Source organism: Gavialis gangeticus, unplaced genomic scaffold, assembly GCF_001723915.1.
Source record: "Gavialis gangeticus isolate Ggan-Ray unplaced genomic scaffold, GavGan_comp1, whole genome shotgun sequence".
In the NCBI taxonomy this organism is placed as follows: Eukaryota; Metazoa; Chordata; order Crocodylia; family Gavialidae; genus Gavialis; species Gavialis gangeticus.
In genome coordinates, this window is record NW_017729033.1 from 86062134 (window position 1) to 86081332 (window position 19199).

The 19199-nt window shown below is 40.3% G+C and overlaps 1 protein-coding gene across 2 annotated transcripts in view; it reads right to left on the reverse strand.

The window, feature by feature from the left end:
• Nucleotides 1-19199, reverse strand: part of BANK1 (B-cell scaffold protein with ankyrin repeats 1) — a 457231-nt gene that overhangs the window by 302252 nt on the left and 135780 nt on the right. For both annotated transcript variants that reach the window (XM_019526509.1, XM_019526510.1), the window contains exons 4-6: nt 18582-18727; nt 16006-16144; nt 13182-13324 (exon numbers count right to left, since the gene is read on the reverse strand). In XM_019526509.1, the coding sequence (XP_019382054.1) occupies nt 13182-13324; nt 16006-16144; nt 18582-18727 (428 nt within the window). The remainder of the gene's footprint in view (nt 1-13181; nt 13325-16005; nt 16145-18581; nt 18728-19199) is intronic.

The following is a 19199-nucleotide window of genomic DNA, read 5'->3' on the forward strand; positions in this document are numbered from 1 at the left end:
GAGGGGAAAGGGACCTATTGGTGGGAGTCTACTATAGACCCCCTACCCAAACAGAGGAGCTTGACCAGGAATTCTTGGGTCAGCTCACCGAGGTAGCAAAAGCTAAGGATGTGGTAGTCATGGGGGACCTGAACTTCCCAGACATCTGCTGGGAAGAGCAGTCGGCCAGGTCCGAGCGCTCACGTAGGTTCTTGGAGAGAGTCCAGGACCTTCATCTAACCCAGGAGGTGCACAGCCCCACCAGGGGGGATGCCTTGTTGGACTTGGTGTCTCTTCTTGAAAACCTCCAATTAAGGAGATTCTACAACTTCCCTAAGTAGCTAGTTCCACTGTCCTACTGCTCTTACAGTTGGGAAGTTTTCTCCTGAGATTCGATCTAAATCTGCTCTACTGCTGGTTAAATCAACTGCCACATGTTCTGCCCTCCATAATAAGGGAAAATATATTTCCTTCATCTTCTTTATGGTACTTTTCAAATGTTTGAAAATTGCTATCAAATCCCCCCTTAACCTTCTTCTCTCCAGGCTAACCATACTTTATTCTTTCATCATTTCCTTATACAGCTTGGTTCCCAAATAACATCTCTGTTGCTGACCTCAGACCTTTTCAGTTTCTTTACATCCCTCTCAAAATTATAGCATTTAATCTTAGATATAATTCTCTATTTGAACCCTAACCAGCACTGAGTAGAGTGGTACTAGCATCTCATGAATACTGCTTAGAATGCTTTTATTAATGCAACCCCAACTTGGATTTGCTTATATTATGACAAATTCATTCATGCTGAGTTTATGATCCAGCATACCTTCTAGCACTGGACCCAGAAAAGACCTTTGTAGAACATCCAAAAGTGATCTCTTGCTGTTATTCAACCAGTTACATATCATATCCAACTAACAAAAAGTCTACCTAGCCCATATTTCTACAGCGTGCTTATAAGAATGTAATTTAAGACCATGGTGAAAGCTTTACTAATGTCTACCACATTCCCTTCATCTGGTTACCCTACCAAAGAAGGAAATCAAGTTTGTTTGACATGCTTCATTCTTAAAAGTTCCATGTTGGCTGCTAGTGATCTGGAGAATGACCTTTCTTTTTCAATTATTACATACTGACTATTTTATTATTTGCTCTAGTAACTTCCCAGGCATTGAAGTCAAGCTGACTGACCTCTTTTTCTCCCTTTTTAAAGAAGGGTGCTATGTTGGATCTTTTCCGTGCCTTTGGGACAATGCCTGTTATCCAAAAACATACAAATAGTATTGCCAGCAGCAGAAGTGTAAGGAGTAGGGTTTGCACCCTGGGCAAACCCTGGGGGAGAGTATGGAGGTACCAGTGAAAGTCAGGGGGAAGGAATTCCAAGAGCATATTGAGGGGGAGAGTTGCGTGGGAATCTTACCTATGCTGGGGACTCAAAAAGAGTTCCCAGCTGCTGCTGCTGCTGCAGCAACCACAGCATAATCTAACCATGCATCTGCAAGGGCAACCCCGTGGGGCTGATGCTGGTGCTGCTGCCTGTGCATGTATTCTGTGGTGTGAGGGTGTAATGCTGGCATCCCTACTATGTTGGTGTCTGAGACAGGTATTCCTGCTCTCCCACCCCAATTTACACTACTGACCACCAGAAATCTGAGATTTCTTCAGCTGGTTCCTTCACCACCTGGGAGTGAATTTCATCAGGACATGATAACTTAAATTCATTTAAATTTGTCAAAAGCCCTTGGATGTGCTCTTTCCTTATCAAGATCCGTAGCCTGTCTTCTTTTTTTTCAAATTAATTTTGCTAACTCTCCAGTTACATCTTTTTGCTGTTGTTGTGAAGACTGAAGTAAGATAAGTGTCAAGCAACTATATCTCTTTTTTAATAGTTCAGTTCCTGCACTGAGCAGCAGACACATGGTTTTTCCTTTTTTTTTTCTTTTCTTTTCATCACATTTGTAGAACTCCTTTTTGTCTCTAACATTTCTTGCCAGCTGTAAATTACTTTGGTCTTTGCTTTTCTTATTTTTGTCCCTATGTTTTCATGATATTCCTTTGTATATTCCTTAACAACACACCCTTATTTGGGAGGAATGTAGCATCTTATTCTACGTAAGCAAAATTACAAAAACAATTCAGGGAAGCCTTGCTTCCCTGGATAGCTCTCAGCTAGTCTCTGAAGATAAAACAGTTCTTCAAACAAACAAAACAAGTAACAAAAACCTGCTGTCCTATCCTGGACATTGAGAAGGGAACCCCTTTGGCTCTGGCTCTCCGGACAGTATCCTGCCCCACCCCATAGAACAAGAGGTTCAGCCCACAGCTTGCTATCTCCTACTCTTCACACTGCTTCTTCACAGTCTGTCCCTGCTTTCCTCTCCAGGGTTTCTTAAGCGTCCAGTAAGTCAGTCCCTTATTAGCAGCTTCCCCAAAGCTGGCTGCCACCTCTTAATAGGACAGACCACCTTGTCCCTTTGCCTAAATCCCTTTGTAGATGCAAGACCTAGTTCTTTCAGTACTCTAGGAGTCAGGCACATTTCTTTCTTTCAGCCACAGGTTGGGGGAGAAAACGCTTAGCAAAGTCAATAAACAACAAACTGACAAGTCAGAAAAACAGAATCTCTAGGTTCCAAGTAAGGCTAATAGCTGGAGTCAGAGAAGTCTGGTATACCCACTGTAACAGGGTGCATGGCTCAGGGGCTAGAGCCCAGCTACAGGGGCTTAGGAAGGTACAGTTTCCTTAGGAGCCCTGGGCCAGCTGACAGGGATGATTGGCTAGCCCCAGGGGAAGTTAAAAGCTCCCAGGGAGGGTAGCTGGGAGACAGGAAGAGGGAGAAAGGAGGTTAGTATGCTGAGGGGAAAGCACAGAGCCTAGGTGGCCTCTCTCTAGGTCTGAGGAAAGACCTGAGGTTTTACTTTTGTTTGTTATTTGTACATTTGTTATGTTATTGCATGTTTTGTTTGCCATGGGGATAAGTCTTTTGTATGTAAAAATAAACAGATGGGAAATGCGAACTAAGGATGGCTTAGCTTTTACGAGGAAGTTGGCTTCTGAGCCAGGCTAATAAAGGGACACCCCACCATATCCAAATAAATCCAGCTCCAGACACCCACCCACCATCCATCTAGAGCACCTCCCCTTTTTCAGTTTATTTATACAGTCCAACCCTAGATAAGGATTCTATATTGCACCCAGATGCCCATGTCTGTAAAATCCAAACTGTTCCTTAAAGGGCTTTGGCTAGAGAGGGGGCATGAGGGGAGGTAAGGGGTTGGGGGCATTTTTTCTTGACAGAAACCCTCCTGGAGCTCTGCAGTACACAACAGAGAGGTAAGTGCACCTAGGGCTGGAGCCCTGCCACAGCCCCTGGGAAAATGCTTCCCCAAAATCATCCTACCAATCAACTGAGGGTTCCTACCATGGGCACAGTGGCATCCTGCCCTGGATGACTGCAGGGAATGGGGGGAATTTTCCTGCCACAGGAACCTTCCCTGAGCCCCAGAAGGGTTCCTGCCATGGACACAGCAGCCTTCTGTCCTGTAGACTCCTCCAGGTTGAACCAGAGGAGTGCACAGGGAGGGGGCTATTCTCCCATGGCAGAAATGGGAAACAGACAGTTCCAGCTTCCTGGTCACTGTGGTTCATAATAAGCAGAAGCATTGTCAAGTGACTACTGTCACTTGACAGCCTGCTCCCTTCCCCAGTAGAGAAGAATGCAGGCTATTAATGGGTTCACCTAAGGGCAAGGTGACCCAAGAAGCAGAAGCAGCTCCATAGTATCCCCTGGCTAAAGAGCTTGCTTGTGTAGCTCTCCAGGCAGGAGGCAGAAACACCTGTATACTCTAATTCCTGACCAATTTTCCTAGAGGTAACAATTTCACAGAAATTCTTAACACTAGAAATGAATACTTGTCCATGGCCCAAAATACCAACAGGTTACTACAGCTTCCCCTAATACACAGCAAATTGGCCAGAGAGACCACCACAGTTTATATGATTGCAAAGTAGTGTAGTAATTTTCTTTGTTATTTATTTTTATACAATTAAATTGATTTCTGTTTCAGACTGGAAAGCCTATATACAATATTGAATAAAACCAATTTAATTATATAATCATAAAGATATTTTTAATTTTCAGGTTACTTCCCCATTTGAATTACTTGGCAAATTCAGCTGCATCTTCATACAAGTTAACCATTTTAATAACAATCAGAGATGTTATTAAACCAGGATGTGGCAGAAAAATGAAAGAGGAAAACAAAAACAGATAGCAAGACAGGCAATGGGACATTCAAGTCCCACTAAACTCTAGAAACGTAAAATCTGCTCACCCATAAAAAGTACTAATTTGCACTATCAGGTAACTTCTATTTTTAGAAATAAGTTAAAAAAAACTCACCCCATCATATCTAAGTACACTGCTTTAACCAGAATACAATCTGCAAATACTACTGATTGTAGGACTACTAGCACTATAGTTTGTGCTACGCTGGAAATAAAATATGGTTCCAAAGCCAGCTGGACCCACCTAATCACAGAAAAGGTTATCTTCCAATGGCAAAGATTCAGAGCAAGGGCTTTTATAGTACATCCTCTGTCTCCTGCCAATTTAACTTTGAATAGCTTGTTTATTAGCTCTCTTTGTTTGGAGCCCCCTGACATATGCTGTTTGCAATAGTCTAACTAGGGGGTGGGTGAGAGGGTCATCCACCCTGGGCACCAAGTCAGGAGGGGCACCAGAATTACCCACCATTCCCATGGTGCCCCCCTTTCCCATGTCAGGATCTCCAAACAAGTCCCAGCTACTGCCGCTTTTAGAGGAATAACCTGGGCAGGCAGAGCATGTGCACTGGCAGCAGCTCAGCTAGGAGCATGGAGTTTCGGGTTAGGAGTGCTCCCCCTCCTCAAAACCTCAAGAAAGCAGTTGTTAAGCAGGTACTTGATTCACAAGCTTAGGTCTTGTTGAAGTCGAAAGGAATTAAGTACGTACTTAAAGCTAAGTGTGCACTTAGGTATTTTCTTGAATCAAAGACTATTAGTAATATGTATGAACAGGATTGGATGCTTCATTTCTCCAATCAGTACTTGCTTATTAAGTAGGCATCTTTTTCAGAGCCTTTTGCAGCATTACAAAGGTCATATTTTTATTTAGATCAGCCATGCTTGAACAGCTTCTATGTACTTTCTATCATTGGCTCCTGATTGCTTAAGTCACATTTGACAAATGGAATTTGAGTACATAAATCATGATGCTACTGAAAAATTTACCTATTATCCATAAAAGTCTTTGGAATTTCCAAGGCAGATTCCATAGTAGGAAGAAAAGAAGATATTTTAAAATGGCAGCTCCTTGTTATTTAAGGAGTCAAATTGAAAATTCATCTTAAATTATATAAATTAGTGGATGGAGTACAGGTGGTACGATACACATCATCACGTAGAGAATGTCACTAAATATGTCATATAATTATTTCATATCACCTTCTATAGAAAAAGAAGGAGCTGATTTTTGTATGTTCAGGGACAGACAGACAACCCAACCTAGTATCTAAATAATTAGATCAATATTTGTATGTGGTACAAATTAACAAGGGAAAAAATCAACACGGCATACACTTTCAAAAAATGTTGAAATGATAAATAAATAAAAATTATACAAAGAAAAATAAACAGAACTTTAATTATGAAGCGCAACAATTGTATGATCATGTCTCTACATCAGGAGTCAGTATAACAAGACGTGTTCCCCTGGAAAGTTTCTCTGATGCAGTATTGTACGGAAGTGAGCGAACACAAAATTAATGAGTAAATCCTTAGCATATGTTGCCACCTGTGGGCTTTGATACCAGGTCTTTTCAGCACTCACTACCATGCCACAGCCTAAAGCTACTGGGGATACCCAAGAATGAAAATCTATTTTTATATATACGTTCAAAATTTCAAAGGTTTTTTTTGTTTGTTTTAAAGTGTTCAAAATGGATCCCCTTATTAATGTTTCTCAGTTTTTTCCTCTTGCAGTTTTTTACTCTATATGCTATCAATGTCATTTTTATGTTTCCATAAATTCTTAAAAATATGGAAATGGGTTTCATATTTTGCCCAACAGAAAACCGCCTTGCAAAAATACCATTTTTTCATTATATGTTTTCATTTCTAAAAAAAATCTTAAAACTTAAAAAAAAATTAAAATGTTTATCAGATCCAATTTTAAATCTCTGGATTGTGATCCCAATCAAAAGAGGTAAATGAAATGTGTGGAATGGTGCAGCACTGTAGTAGCTTCTCACCTCTGGAGACCTAGATATAAATCTTGATTTGTCCATCAGTCATTAACTTGAATCCTATGTTTAGTGGGCAGTGACCTAAAAATCTCTGTCATTCATTACTAACGTGAAAGGTCAGCAAGAGAGGATACTGTTCCATAAAACTGTACTGCCCAAACACAATATAAGTGGACTAATTTGCTTCCATTAAGAGATTTATTAGCTACTCCTCAAATTGAAAACATTCATGAGAAACTAACTTTTCTTTACCTCACACAATGTTGCTTTGATCAATAATTGCTGTAAGCTTCTGTACTTTTTTTACATTTTATTTTCTATTGTGTTTTATTGTTACTCTGCATAGATAACCTGCTACTGCCCCAGGATGCCTTTGTAAATAAGATGCTAGTCTCCAAGGTTTTAATTATCCTGGTTAAATAAATGTTACTAATACTGTTGCTACTTGATGGGAATACTAATTCTGTTCTGTGTTGTTTTGGCTTTATTTATGTGAATATATTTATAAGACTAGTGTAGATCATGTTCTCTAAATTGCACCTTTATAACGTATTCTGCTACCATTCAATCATCTCTACATAAGAGGTTAAAGGAACCTGAAAGACTGAGGTGTGTAGTTCAGGTATTTATCTAGTGCATTTACATTGCTTCACAGTCCATTGTGCATCATTAAAACAATGACAACAAAAACCAGATTTTGCATTGTCACTTTTACCACAGAACAGTCATGATATCATGTGTGGATAATACCATGTAACTGATTAGGAAAAATCTCCTGGCAATAATCTTTATGCTTCCAACACTAACCCTGAGCAAACAAAATTCAGAGACAATATACAGTGGCTACAAATTTATAACCCTGCTTATTATTCAGGTGAATAAAGGTTAAGAGCTCATTTTAAAAAAAGCGGTTATTCACAGCACTATGAATACCAGGTATTTCCTGGTGCACATACTGTTCTGCAAGGAATAATTCTGTAGTTTATTTTGTATTTGCCAGAGTTCCAATCTGGATCTGTATGTAAATTGTGTCTGCCTCCATGCCCATGCTGAGATTGCCAAACCTCCCCTCCCCAACCTTTAATGATACAATCTTAATTTTGTGGAGGGGAGAGCCATGCTCAGCTTTAAAAACAACCTGGACATTATCATACAACTTGCTGATAAGGGGTGTGCACTGCTGTCATGGACAAAACAGAGTATATACAGGAAGCCAAGAGACAACTTCCCAATACAGGAAGCCAAGAGACAACTTTCCAATACAGAATTTTACCAACTCCTGACAGAAGACCCCATGGCACAATACCAGGAGGAACCAGATAAACTCTTAAAGAAGCTGCCTGTGGAAATGCAGGAAAGGACTACTGCTTCTACCTCCTGGGAACCTAGGCTAGGCAACCTTTGTTTATTACCCAAGATTCATAAACCTGGCAATTCAGGATGCCCCACTGTCTTTGGTATTTACACCATCATGGAGGAAGTTTCTGGATATGTTCACCATATCCTATTCCCTTATGCCATTGGAACTGCCAGCTATTTGAAAGACACCACAGATTTCTTACAGAAACTGGGCTCCATTGACAAACTTCCAGAAACTGACATATTAGCTGTCATGAATGTCATGTCTCTATGCACCAACATTCCTCATAATGATGGATTACAAGCCATAAAGAACAAGAAAACTGCTTCTGTTTCTTTTCAGTTCTCACACTTTGTCCTTGCAAGCAATTATTTCAGGTTTGGGTACTTCCTATACCTACAAACAAATGGCATTGCCATGGGCACACATTATGGTTCCCTAGTATGCCAACATATAGGCTGGGGAACACCCCTTTTGTCAAAACAGTGGCAGAATGGGATCTTGGAGTTATTGTTGACTCCAGGATGAACATGAGCTGCCAACGCGAGGAAGCGGTCAGTAAGGCCAACTGCACCTTGTCGTGCATCTACAGATGCATCACAAGCAGGTCCAGGGAGGTGATCCTTTCCCTCTATGCAGCACTGGTCAGGCCGCAGCTGGAGTACTGCATGCAGTTCTGGGCACTGCACTTCAAGAGGGATGTGGCTAGCGTTGAGAGGGTCCAGAGGAAGGCCACTCAAATGGTCAGGGGCAGCAGGGCAGGCCCTACAAGGAGAGGTTAAAGGGCCTGAATCTATTCAGCCTCCACAAGAGAAGGCTGAGAGGGGATCTGGTGGCCATTTACAAACTCACCAGGGGGGACCAGCAGGAACTGGGGGAGGCTCTGTTCCCTCAGGCACCACCCGGGGTTACTAGGAATAATGGCCACAAATTGTTAGAGACAAGGTTCAGGCTAGACATCAGGAGTGATTACTTTACAGTTAGGGCTGCCAGGCTCTGGAATGGACCTGATGATCTGTTTAGGTCCCTTCTGACCCCAAGCACTATGAAACTATATTTATGACAGAACTTCAAGTTCACTTCCTTCACAGCTGCCCTGTCATCCCCCTTGTATACCTCAAGTATATTGATTACGTCTTCATAATATGGACACATGGAAGGGAATCTCTAGAGAAATTTCACTATTTTACCTCTGAAATATTCCACGCAGCAGATTCATTTCCTTGACACTGCAGTGACAGTTTGCAGTGGCCACATAGCCACCACATTGTATCAGAAACCTACTAACCACCACAACTATCTTCATGCCACCTACTTTTATATTGAGAACACCATTAGATCCATCATCTACACCCAACTCTGTGTTACAACTACACCTGCTCTAACCCCAACAACTGGGATGAACACCTTAAGGATCTGGAGCAGGGATTCCTGCAACACTGTAGTCACTCAGATGAAGAAATCCAGATTCAGAACCTCACTCTGACCTGCTACAGTACCAGCCCTGGGACAAGAACAAGGACAACAGAATCTATCTGGCTGGGTGCATCTACACATTCATTAACGCACCGTAGTTACTATGCATTAAGTTTAGTACTTGTATAACTGAGTACTAAATCAATGCACAGCAACTGGCACTACTGCACAATAGGACCAGCACATGGCTTTTACTGATGCTAACTGCGCAATAGCCTAATGCTACTGTGCAACAGCATATTAGCCTGGTTTTTGCCCTGCACACTACTGCACAGTAGCATTAGACTACTGTGCAGTTAGTGTCTTGTGTAGATGCACTCGCTGTCACCTGGAACCCCCAGCTCAAACACCTAAGATAAATCATGAATGACTTCCAACCCCTCCTGGTAAAGGATGATCATCTTAAGGTAGTGTTTGGGGACATACCTATCCTGGCCTACAGACAGCCCCTCCAAGCTCAAATGGCTTCTCTCAAACCAAAGACTAACCAACTGGCATCCTCACCAAGGCACCAGGCCGTGTAATGGATCCAAATGCCTGCTGTGTCCCCATAGCAATACAGACCAAATCATCAAATGGTTAGCGGGCTGGGGCATATGACTTTTGAGAGGCTGCGGGAACTGGGTTTGTCCAGTCCAGAGAAGAGAAGACTGAGGGGGATTTAATAGCAGCCTTCAACTACCTGAAGGGTGGTTCCAAAGAGGATGGAGCTAGACTGTGCTTAGTGGTGGCAGGTAACAAAACAAGGAGCAATGGTTCCAAGCTGCAGCAAGAAAAGTTTAGGTTAGATATCAGGACAAACTTTCTCACTAGGAGCAAAGTGAAGCACTGGAACAAGTTACCTGGAGAGGTGGTGGAATCTCCTTGGAGGTTTTAAAGTTCCAGCTTGACAAAGCCCTGGCTGAAATGATCTATTTGAGGATGGTCCTGCTTTGAGTAAGGGGTTGGACTACATGACCTCTTGAGGTCCCTTCCAACCATAATTTTCTATAATTCAATGACCGTTGGACCTGATAACAATAAGTACATCATCCAAAGTTAATTCACCTGCAATTTGACAAACATCATATGCGCCATCACCTGCCTACAATGCCTCTCTGCTGTCTACATCGGACAGACAGGGTGATTGCTACATGTAAGAATGAATGAACACAAATTTGACATCAGATGCAGAAAGACACAAAAGCCTGTGACAGAACACTTCAACCTATCTGACCACTCCTCAGGATTGCTGTTCTCAGGCAAAAATATTGTAAAGAAAATTTAAAAACCAGTTGAATGGGAAACTGCAGAACAAGAAAGGTTACTGTATTTACTGAAATCTAAGATGACCCAGAATTTGAGATGACCCCCAACTAATTCTATTCTATACTTGGAATATTTATAAATTTATTATAATTTTCCATGTATAGAATCGAATTATTGGGGGAGGTCAACCTTAATTCATCCCCTCAACTGCTGCATGGGGGCAGGTAGTGGGGGGGGGGCAGATGGAATGGGGAGGTGAAGCAACTTACCCCCTGCTCGTGTCTCATCACTGCCACCTCTGTCCTTTGCCTGCCCCTCTCTGCAGCCTCAGGCTCCCGCTTTCCCTTTTACCCCTGGTTCCCCTCCTGACCCTCTCCCCAAGCCTCTGCCGCCCTGCCCACTCTGCTTTCTCCCTTTCCCCAGCTTCTACTCTCCCCTCCCTTCCCCCTGCAGCCTCTTCTCTCCCCTCCCCCTGCAGCCTCTGCCCCCACAACTACCCTCCCCTCCAGTCTCTGCTCCCCCTCCCACCCCAGTTTCAGCTCCCCTTTCTCCCTCCTCCCCCAGCCTCTGATCCCCTATTTTCTCCTTCCCCTTGCTCTGCATGGCAGGCTCTTTCCCTATTCTAGCCTGGGGCATGAAGCAGGGCTTCAGTCTGGCCCAACAGCAGCTGTGTAGGCTGCACTTCACTGCTACAGGGCCATACTGGTGCTATACTCCATATCCCAAGCTAGAATGTGGACTGCCAGCATGGAGCAAGAGGGGGAGGGAGAGAGCAGTCAGGGGAGCAGAAGCTGCATGGGATGGAGACACGGCGAAGTACAGATGCAGTGGAGGGCAGGGGCAGGCATCAGCTGTGGCTATAGCCCCAACCCCAGATAGAGACTAGAGCTCAAGCCACAATAGCCCCCTGTGCCCCCAAGGCCCTTGTACATGACTCTAAAACAAGGGGCTTTTCTCATGTTAAATGTGGGGACAGAACCTCAACTAGAATCAAGTCAATACAGTAAGTATGGGACTATGGATTCTTACTATCTGGATTAGGTTTTGTGATCCCCTTTGTTCCTATGGATTTAGTGCTCATTTGCTTTTCTCTTCTAGCACTGCACTCCTCTTGCCCTTTCTCTCTCTCTCTCCCCTACCCCACCTCATTTTTTGCATTCTAATTTCTCTCTCCTTCTTATGTGCTTTCTGCACATCCTTTCACAGCACGTGATGAAGTTAACTTGGGTTCACAAAACCTTGTGCTCTATATATATGTCTTATTTAGTTAGTCTATAAAAGTGCTTATCTACTTTACCTTGTAAATGTGACATGTCAAACATAATTGTAGTCATGTTGGATAAGTGAGGAGGTTAAAATAATAAATAATAAAAACTAATCTCCTACAGATGTCTAAGAAAGACATGGTATACTCGGGTCTCTCTTTATGCGAGGGTTGCATTCCAAAAAAACCTTGCATGTACTGTACATGCACATGGCGCCCCATCTCACCACTTTCCATCCGCTTCCTCCCAGCTCCCTGCAGGCTGGAACTCTGCCAGTCTGCAGGAAGCTCATTGCTGGCCGACTTCACATAAGATCGGATTTTTCTCGCACAAAGCAAATTTCTGATATAAATAAGGCCGTCGCATATAAGCAGATTTGCACAAAACAAATTCACATAAAGAGACATGAGTGTATTTCTGGGATGCTATCTTTTTAAAAATCAATATGAAACCCTCTCTTTTAAACGTATAATTGTATGTCAAATCCACATCAAGCTCACTGTACATACCCTTTAATATACAGCTGTAAGAATGATAGATATGACAAAGATTTTAAGTGATGCACTTCCACTCTAAGCTATACTTTATTTCCATTGTACAGCAAGTCTTTTTTCTAGGTGCAAAGTACATTGTATTTGGAAAGAACATACCACTGTGCTTAAGAGAATGCTAATAATGCAATACATCATTTTTTATTAATCTTTTTGTTATGAGTGTAATGTCTTAGGTGGTAGATAAGGTAAATTTGTCACAGGAAAATGAGAATGTCTACAAACACCGACTATTACTTTTGTTCTTGCTTTGCAATTACAATATAGACATCATGTCAAGTGTGCTTGGGCTACCCACTATTGGATAAATGATATTTCAATTTCTGTCTTTTCCTCTTTGTATTGTTTTATTCATGTTGCTGGTAAAGCAGGTACTGCAGAGGCTTCAGACTGCTGTCTATTGGGCTGAGTACAGCCCAGATTCAAATCCTGATTTCTACACACGCACAAAGATCTGCATGGCAACTAGCAGGCCTCATGAATGCTCTGCATGGTGTATGAATGGCAAGCTGGAGTTTTCCATATATACTAAGCTTAAATTTTTCAATGCCAGCCCAAGAAAAATCCTATTTTGTGAAGGGATAATATTTTGGGGACCAGTTCTTAGTCTTAAATCCCCCCACCAATTCCCAGACATTGTGATTTAAGAGTATTTCTCCTGTTTCTGGAATAGACTCAGCAGTTACACTTTTGCAACAGATAGGAATTGTTTAATTATTATGTATTATTATTTTTATCATCTATGAGCCAGGACATAGTTCTTTGGGTCTGTAAAGCATCATGTACATTGATGTTACTGCATAAAGTATAATAGCAGCTAAATAGAGATGATTCATTTTACTTGTCTGATTTAGTTACCATTAGACTTCTCAAAGACTGACTTCTTTTCCTCCGTCGCTTATTGATCCATTGCTCATTATTATGCAATCAACATGCAGTCTTTATAGCATACTGTAAATTCACTTATTGCATATTGGCACATTTGTGGGTTTTTTTGTAACAATACAGAGGTCAACTTACCTGACAAGCAAAAGCTATTGGGTCAGCCACTTTCTTAAGTATGCATTCAATCTCCCCTATTGCTGTGTAGTATTCAATCTGCATCACAGCCTTAATGACTCCCTCACAGTAGACATTTACATTTACAAGGCCAGCAGGAAAATCTGATAAAAACACAAATAAAAATAGTAGGTCAAAAGACATTATGATCTCAGAATGCAGGTCTCAGGCTGCAAGTAAAGAAACATAGAAATAACACCCCTTCCCCTCCCAGAGAAAAGGCACAATCAAGATTTGCATTCTACAGATGTCTCAATGCTATATTTTTAATCCTCATCTTTCAATTTAACATAAAGATACAAAAGAAAATGCATATCTAAAAATCCTTATACAATATAGCGATGTACAGTTTCAAATTAGAAAAGTGCTGAAAATATTATGTTTTAGATTTCAACCTTTTCTCTGATGGATTGATGACCTGTAATTAGCTTCCTTATGCCTACAAATTAAGCAAAATTTCAGTCTTTTATTTCAAGTTACAGATTTCCTATTCATCATTTTTCTTAATTGTAGACAACCCTCTCAAAATTGGGTTTCAACCAGATTGTGGAAATTACAGTTTAATTACTTCCATCCCAGTTGTTTACCTAGAGAAAGCTAAGGAAGGAGGCACATTTGTATGGTCTGTTACTTAAGTAAAACTTGCTTCATGCATGCATGCAGCATGAGCCCTCTTAATGAGCACATTTATAAGTGAGTAGCATTCATTGTGCCATGAATCCTGCTGTACCATACCAGCAGTAGCACATTTTACTTAAAATCCTAGCTCTCCCCACAAAACAACAATAAAATGGGCAAACATGAAAAACAAAGCAGCAGTAAAGAATCAAAGAAAATGAAATGAATAGAAAAGTGTCTTACTTCACTAAAATGACAACCACCTCAAATCCATTCTACTTTCCTTTTTTAAAATGGAATCAGCTAGACATGTAATAAAAACAGCCATTTCTGAACTTCACGCATTTTAGGTTTTTCCACATTAAACTATGGCTATAAGGCTTCAGCAGGATGCTGCACACTTTTTAGTTAAAAGGTTCAATGAAGTGCAAAGCTAGCCTTTTTGTGGAAGTAGGGAGAGAGAAGAAATTCTGATCTTATCAATTTTGCTCTATGTTTTGTATCACTGACCTTCCTCCTTAACCCAATGATACTTGCAGAAGAGTCCTTCAGGAGTCAGCAGGACTTACAGCACAGGTAACCTGAAAGATCCCACCCTCACCAAGATTCCCTTCTGGCTGAGAAATGGTAGTTCAGGACACTTCCCACATCCTCAGTAGGCAGGAGCAGATCAAGGGTTTTGAAAAGAGGGTGTCGGGGAGCAGCCAAAACAAGAGTTTTCAGTGGCAGACAGTTCACTGTGTATGCACTACACAATTCAATGGTGGGTGCAACTGCACATACTTGATCTGCATCATCACTGGGCCATGACAGTACTGGAGACCTTTCAAGGCATCTGAATAAATCAGGCAACTTTCAAACTCATTTAAATTCCCCATTGTCAGGAATGCATTTCACAGAATGAAGGCAGCTGGGAGCTGTTGTTGCTGATCAGCCATGTCTCCCAGAGCAAATAATTTAACTTCCTTCTATCAGTTCCCAATGTGTAACATGGGCATAACAATATTTACTCATTTGTCTCACAATTTTGTCATATTATGATCCCAGACATTGTCCATGTAGCACTTTAATAAGGTCATCAAGGCTATCTATGGTCTCCAGTAAGAGGGGAAAGGAATAGTGTCTCCTTTATAGTAATAGGAATGAAGTCACTAATTGCAGTCACCTTCTTAAAGAGAGATCAAAACTCCTGCAGGAGCTGATCTGAGAACCCTACAGCAAAAAGAAGCTGCTTGTGCATCTCCACTGGGAGTGAGGAGAAACTGCCACGTATCCCATATGCCTAGAAGGGAATCATTGGATTTACCAGTATGCAACATGAAAAACCAGGCTGCGTACTTAGGCTGAACTCAGGGCAGTCAAGCTGGAAAACCATAGTCTAAATGATTATCCTTCTCTTGTCTGATGTGATGCTGCAATAGTTTTAAAATATTATATAATTCCCTTTGGGAATTTACATCATGCAATGGAGAGGTAAACCAAGCTCTGAATACCTAGCTGAAAATTTGCAAAGCAATGTTTTAGCTGGCAGCTCTAGTTCAATAATTGGGTGTAGGCGTGGCCATTACCTGTGCATTCTGGAGCTCTTAAAAGCAAAATGTTGTCTTATTGTTTATTATTCTCCAGGCAAAGTAAGAAAACAGAATTGCTAAACCTATGGATAAAGTGATTGGGGAAAAACATAGAAGCCAGCCAAGAGTGAAATATACAGAGATGGGGTAAAACATGATAAACCAGCAAAGAAGGATAATGTTTTTAGATATCAGTAAGAACTATAGATAGGCATATGATCATCAAAAAAGAAACAAATGCACCACATAAACATCTTGTTAAGCCTAATACAGGAATAAGAAAAGAATATTAGCTCTGCATTTTCTAGAAAAAAAATTATTAAGACTTCTAACAATCAATGACATTTTAAAGATTGCCACCTGCTATTCTACGACACAAAAACAAACTAATGAAATCCAGTTTCCTATAAATCACAAGCATTTGTGTCTGTATATTAATACAAAAATAATGCTTGGTATGCAAAACATATACACAGGAAACACCTACAAAATAATAATAGTCTCTGATGGGAAGTGAAACTACTTATCATTAGAAGTGAAGAGAGTCCACAACCAAAGTTTTCTATTTATTTAAAGCTACAGAATTTTCCTCTTACCTAGAGCTTTCATGTACCTGACCTTCTCATTCCATAGGTCTGGTTGTATTCTGATTCGTTTGTTGTCTGTTATGAATTCAATTTCTACAGTCTCATCAGCTATTTCATCTCTCAATAGAATGAATATTTCACCAGGGTTCTATAAAGTTAAAATACACCCTCATTAGCCCTTCACCAAAACTATGAAATGTAAATTAAATACTTTAATGTAAGTTGTGAGAAAAGTTCTTTTACCAACAGTTTTGTAACTGAAATACTGGTATATAAAAACTGCAAAGTTATTTCATGCATTTATCCTTTAGTGTTGCACTAAGTAAAAATGACAGGATTATTGTAATATTTTGAACCCAGTTTACCAAAATAATATATAATGCAATTCTTTTCACTGCAAGGCTAAGATCATATGAACATTCATTTCCAGTCTGTAAAGTGTGACTTTTGCCTTTTGTAGATCTCTAAACTACTTAGTTTCCACTTAAGCCCTCCTAATTGACCTCACAAGTAACAGGGACAGAAGTGGTGCAAGAGTCTTGTGCTGGTCCTCTAATTACAGGTATATCTGGTCTTCAGAGAACTTCCGTGATCTGTAGATCAGAATGAGTCAGATTTAAAAGCTGCCTCATCTATATCTCAAAAATCCAGTGTAAATATTAGTAAACAGAAATACATTAAATACTATGGGCAGGGTTGTAGAAGAAAAACAACAAAAATAGAATGGATAAGATATAGTCTAACATTAATTTACCTACCAGCTTCTTAGACCTTTCTCTTACTTGTGTTTCATACTATAACCTCATCCTTCGGCCTTCTCTGCATTCAAGTGATATGAGCTTATACTTACTTATACAGGCATGTACTAACATATAGACCTGTAATTTTGTACTATATGCTACCTTTGATTTTGGCCTACTAATATGTGGCAAATTTCTACATTTTCAGCAGAAAAAAGCAAGTGGGCAACAAGTATTCTTTTAAGAATAGAAAAAAGCCTAAGTTTACCTGAAAGATCACTCACTATGAACTCTTCTGTAATTGTTATTCTTCAGGTCAGCTAATTTAATCTTACCTTTAATTCTGTTACTGGTCTCTTAAAACATTAAAAAGCATGTAACCTATCAAACCAGTATCTTTCTTTCTATTTCCATGTGGTGATCCAGGCTACTCAACAATTGGTGGGGGAGAAGACAATTTAGCTTGTTTTTTCTTACCTCTTTTAACCAGAAATTTTAATCAAAAGGGAATATTTGTGTTTCAGTAGAGCAGTGATTCTTAACCAGGGTACCTTGAGACACTTTTAGGGGTGCCTTGTGGTCCCACACAATTTTAGCACTTTTAAGTGTACAAACATGATTCACATGATAAACCCAGAGATTTTAAATAGGAATCCATAGTGTTAAAAACATTCTGCCCTGTTGTAGTCTTCCTGAGCTCTTTGCAACAGAATAATTTTTATTATTTTTCTGTAGCCAAACAACAAGTGAAAACTAAGAGCCAAAATTTTCCCTGGAATGTCTTGAGTCTATGTAGGAGTGCTTTCAGCCTAGAAACTACTTATTTAGAGAAGCAGTTTAATACTTCTAGAATTTTTCCCTGCAAAATAATTATTCTATTTTCATTCTTAGGAGACTCCAACAAAATTTACATTCAATGACAGACTTTCTAAAGAATTTCTGAATCTACAGATAATTCTGTAGAAAGGATACTTCTATTATAAATCCATGGTTTTGGTTACAATTCTATAGCACAATCATTTATACTACAATATTCTCAATCTCCCAAGGGATTGGTAGCATAGAGTACCTATACACATGCTTGGGAGGGTCAGGGGAGGGAAGTGTTTTAATGAGAGCAGTTCTTGACCTGAGCTGGGTTGTTCTGGCCCATGGCTGCAAAACGTTGTCAAATGCTGCCCTAATGGCCATTCCACTGGAAATAATATCTTCAAATATATACTTTTGAAAAGTGGCCAACTGTAATATTCTTCAAGAGAATGGGAATTAGTTTTAGAGTAATAGATGTAGAATCAAACTGGTTTCAGGAGTACTGAATATTACTAGATTTTTTCCATAAGAGAAAAATAATGTGTTTCTTTACTTTTTATGACTATGGGCAGGCTTTTAACCTTATTTTCAGCTATAGTAGATCACACAGGGTTGGCTTTACCCTAATTTACCTGCCGAACAGCAACCAAAAGCATGCATATATGTTCCTACAAACCAAACCTGATTCTTACTGAGAGGTGTGTCATATCTCATTACAGAAGTCCTTTAAGCTGCCATGAAGCATATTAAGGCAGAAATATAGCCAACCAAATATTTTTAATAGAAGTAAGCTCCTGCAGGGATTGTCCCAAAATCCATATTATTTGAAAATCTATTGACTGCACAATCTACTTACTACAAAGTACTTATGACACATAGGCAGCACAAATCCCACTGCAGCCAAGATATGCTATCATTTGTACTCCTTTCCTGTGATCTACACCACAGAACTGATGTCTGTGCAAGTGTTTATAGCAGTGGAAGGGGCAGAAAACTGTCATTTATCTGTAAGCGTTTGTTATTTAAAGGTCTTACCTCACATGGTATTCTTGTTGGTAACACCAGTATTAATGGTCTGTTAATTTCCAATGTTTCAGAAGCCACATCAGTTTCCAAATTTACATTTGTTTGTTCTAATGCTACTGCATCCAAAGTGTTACGATGAGAGTTATCTTGATAATCTGCAAAAGATCATATTGAATACAACAAATTGTCAATCATCTCACAGAAGTGAAATGAGATGGCCTACAGACTGCTAGATGCCAATGATTTATGAAATGCTGTTGATGTACATGGCATTTTGCAGCCAAATAAAGGACACTAAGTGATATCTGAGCTCCCGTGAAATCAATGACAAAACTCGCATTGACTTCAAGTAGGTCAGTAATGCATCCACTAAAGAGCCTACAGGTTAAAGGCCTGATTCTGCAGTGCTTACCTATATCAGGTAGAAGGCAGGGTAGAGATGTACTTTACAGACTAACTAAATCTGAGATTTATAAACTTTCATGAGCCTGAGCTCACTTAATCAGATACTCTGAAAGGACAGGCACAGAGCAGTCGATCAAATAGAGTGATTTGAATGGAAAAAACAGAGAGTGAGGGAGGGAAGGCAGAAAGTGAGGGGAGGGGAGGGCAGGAGACGGGGTTGGG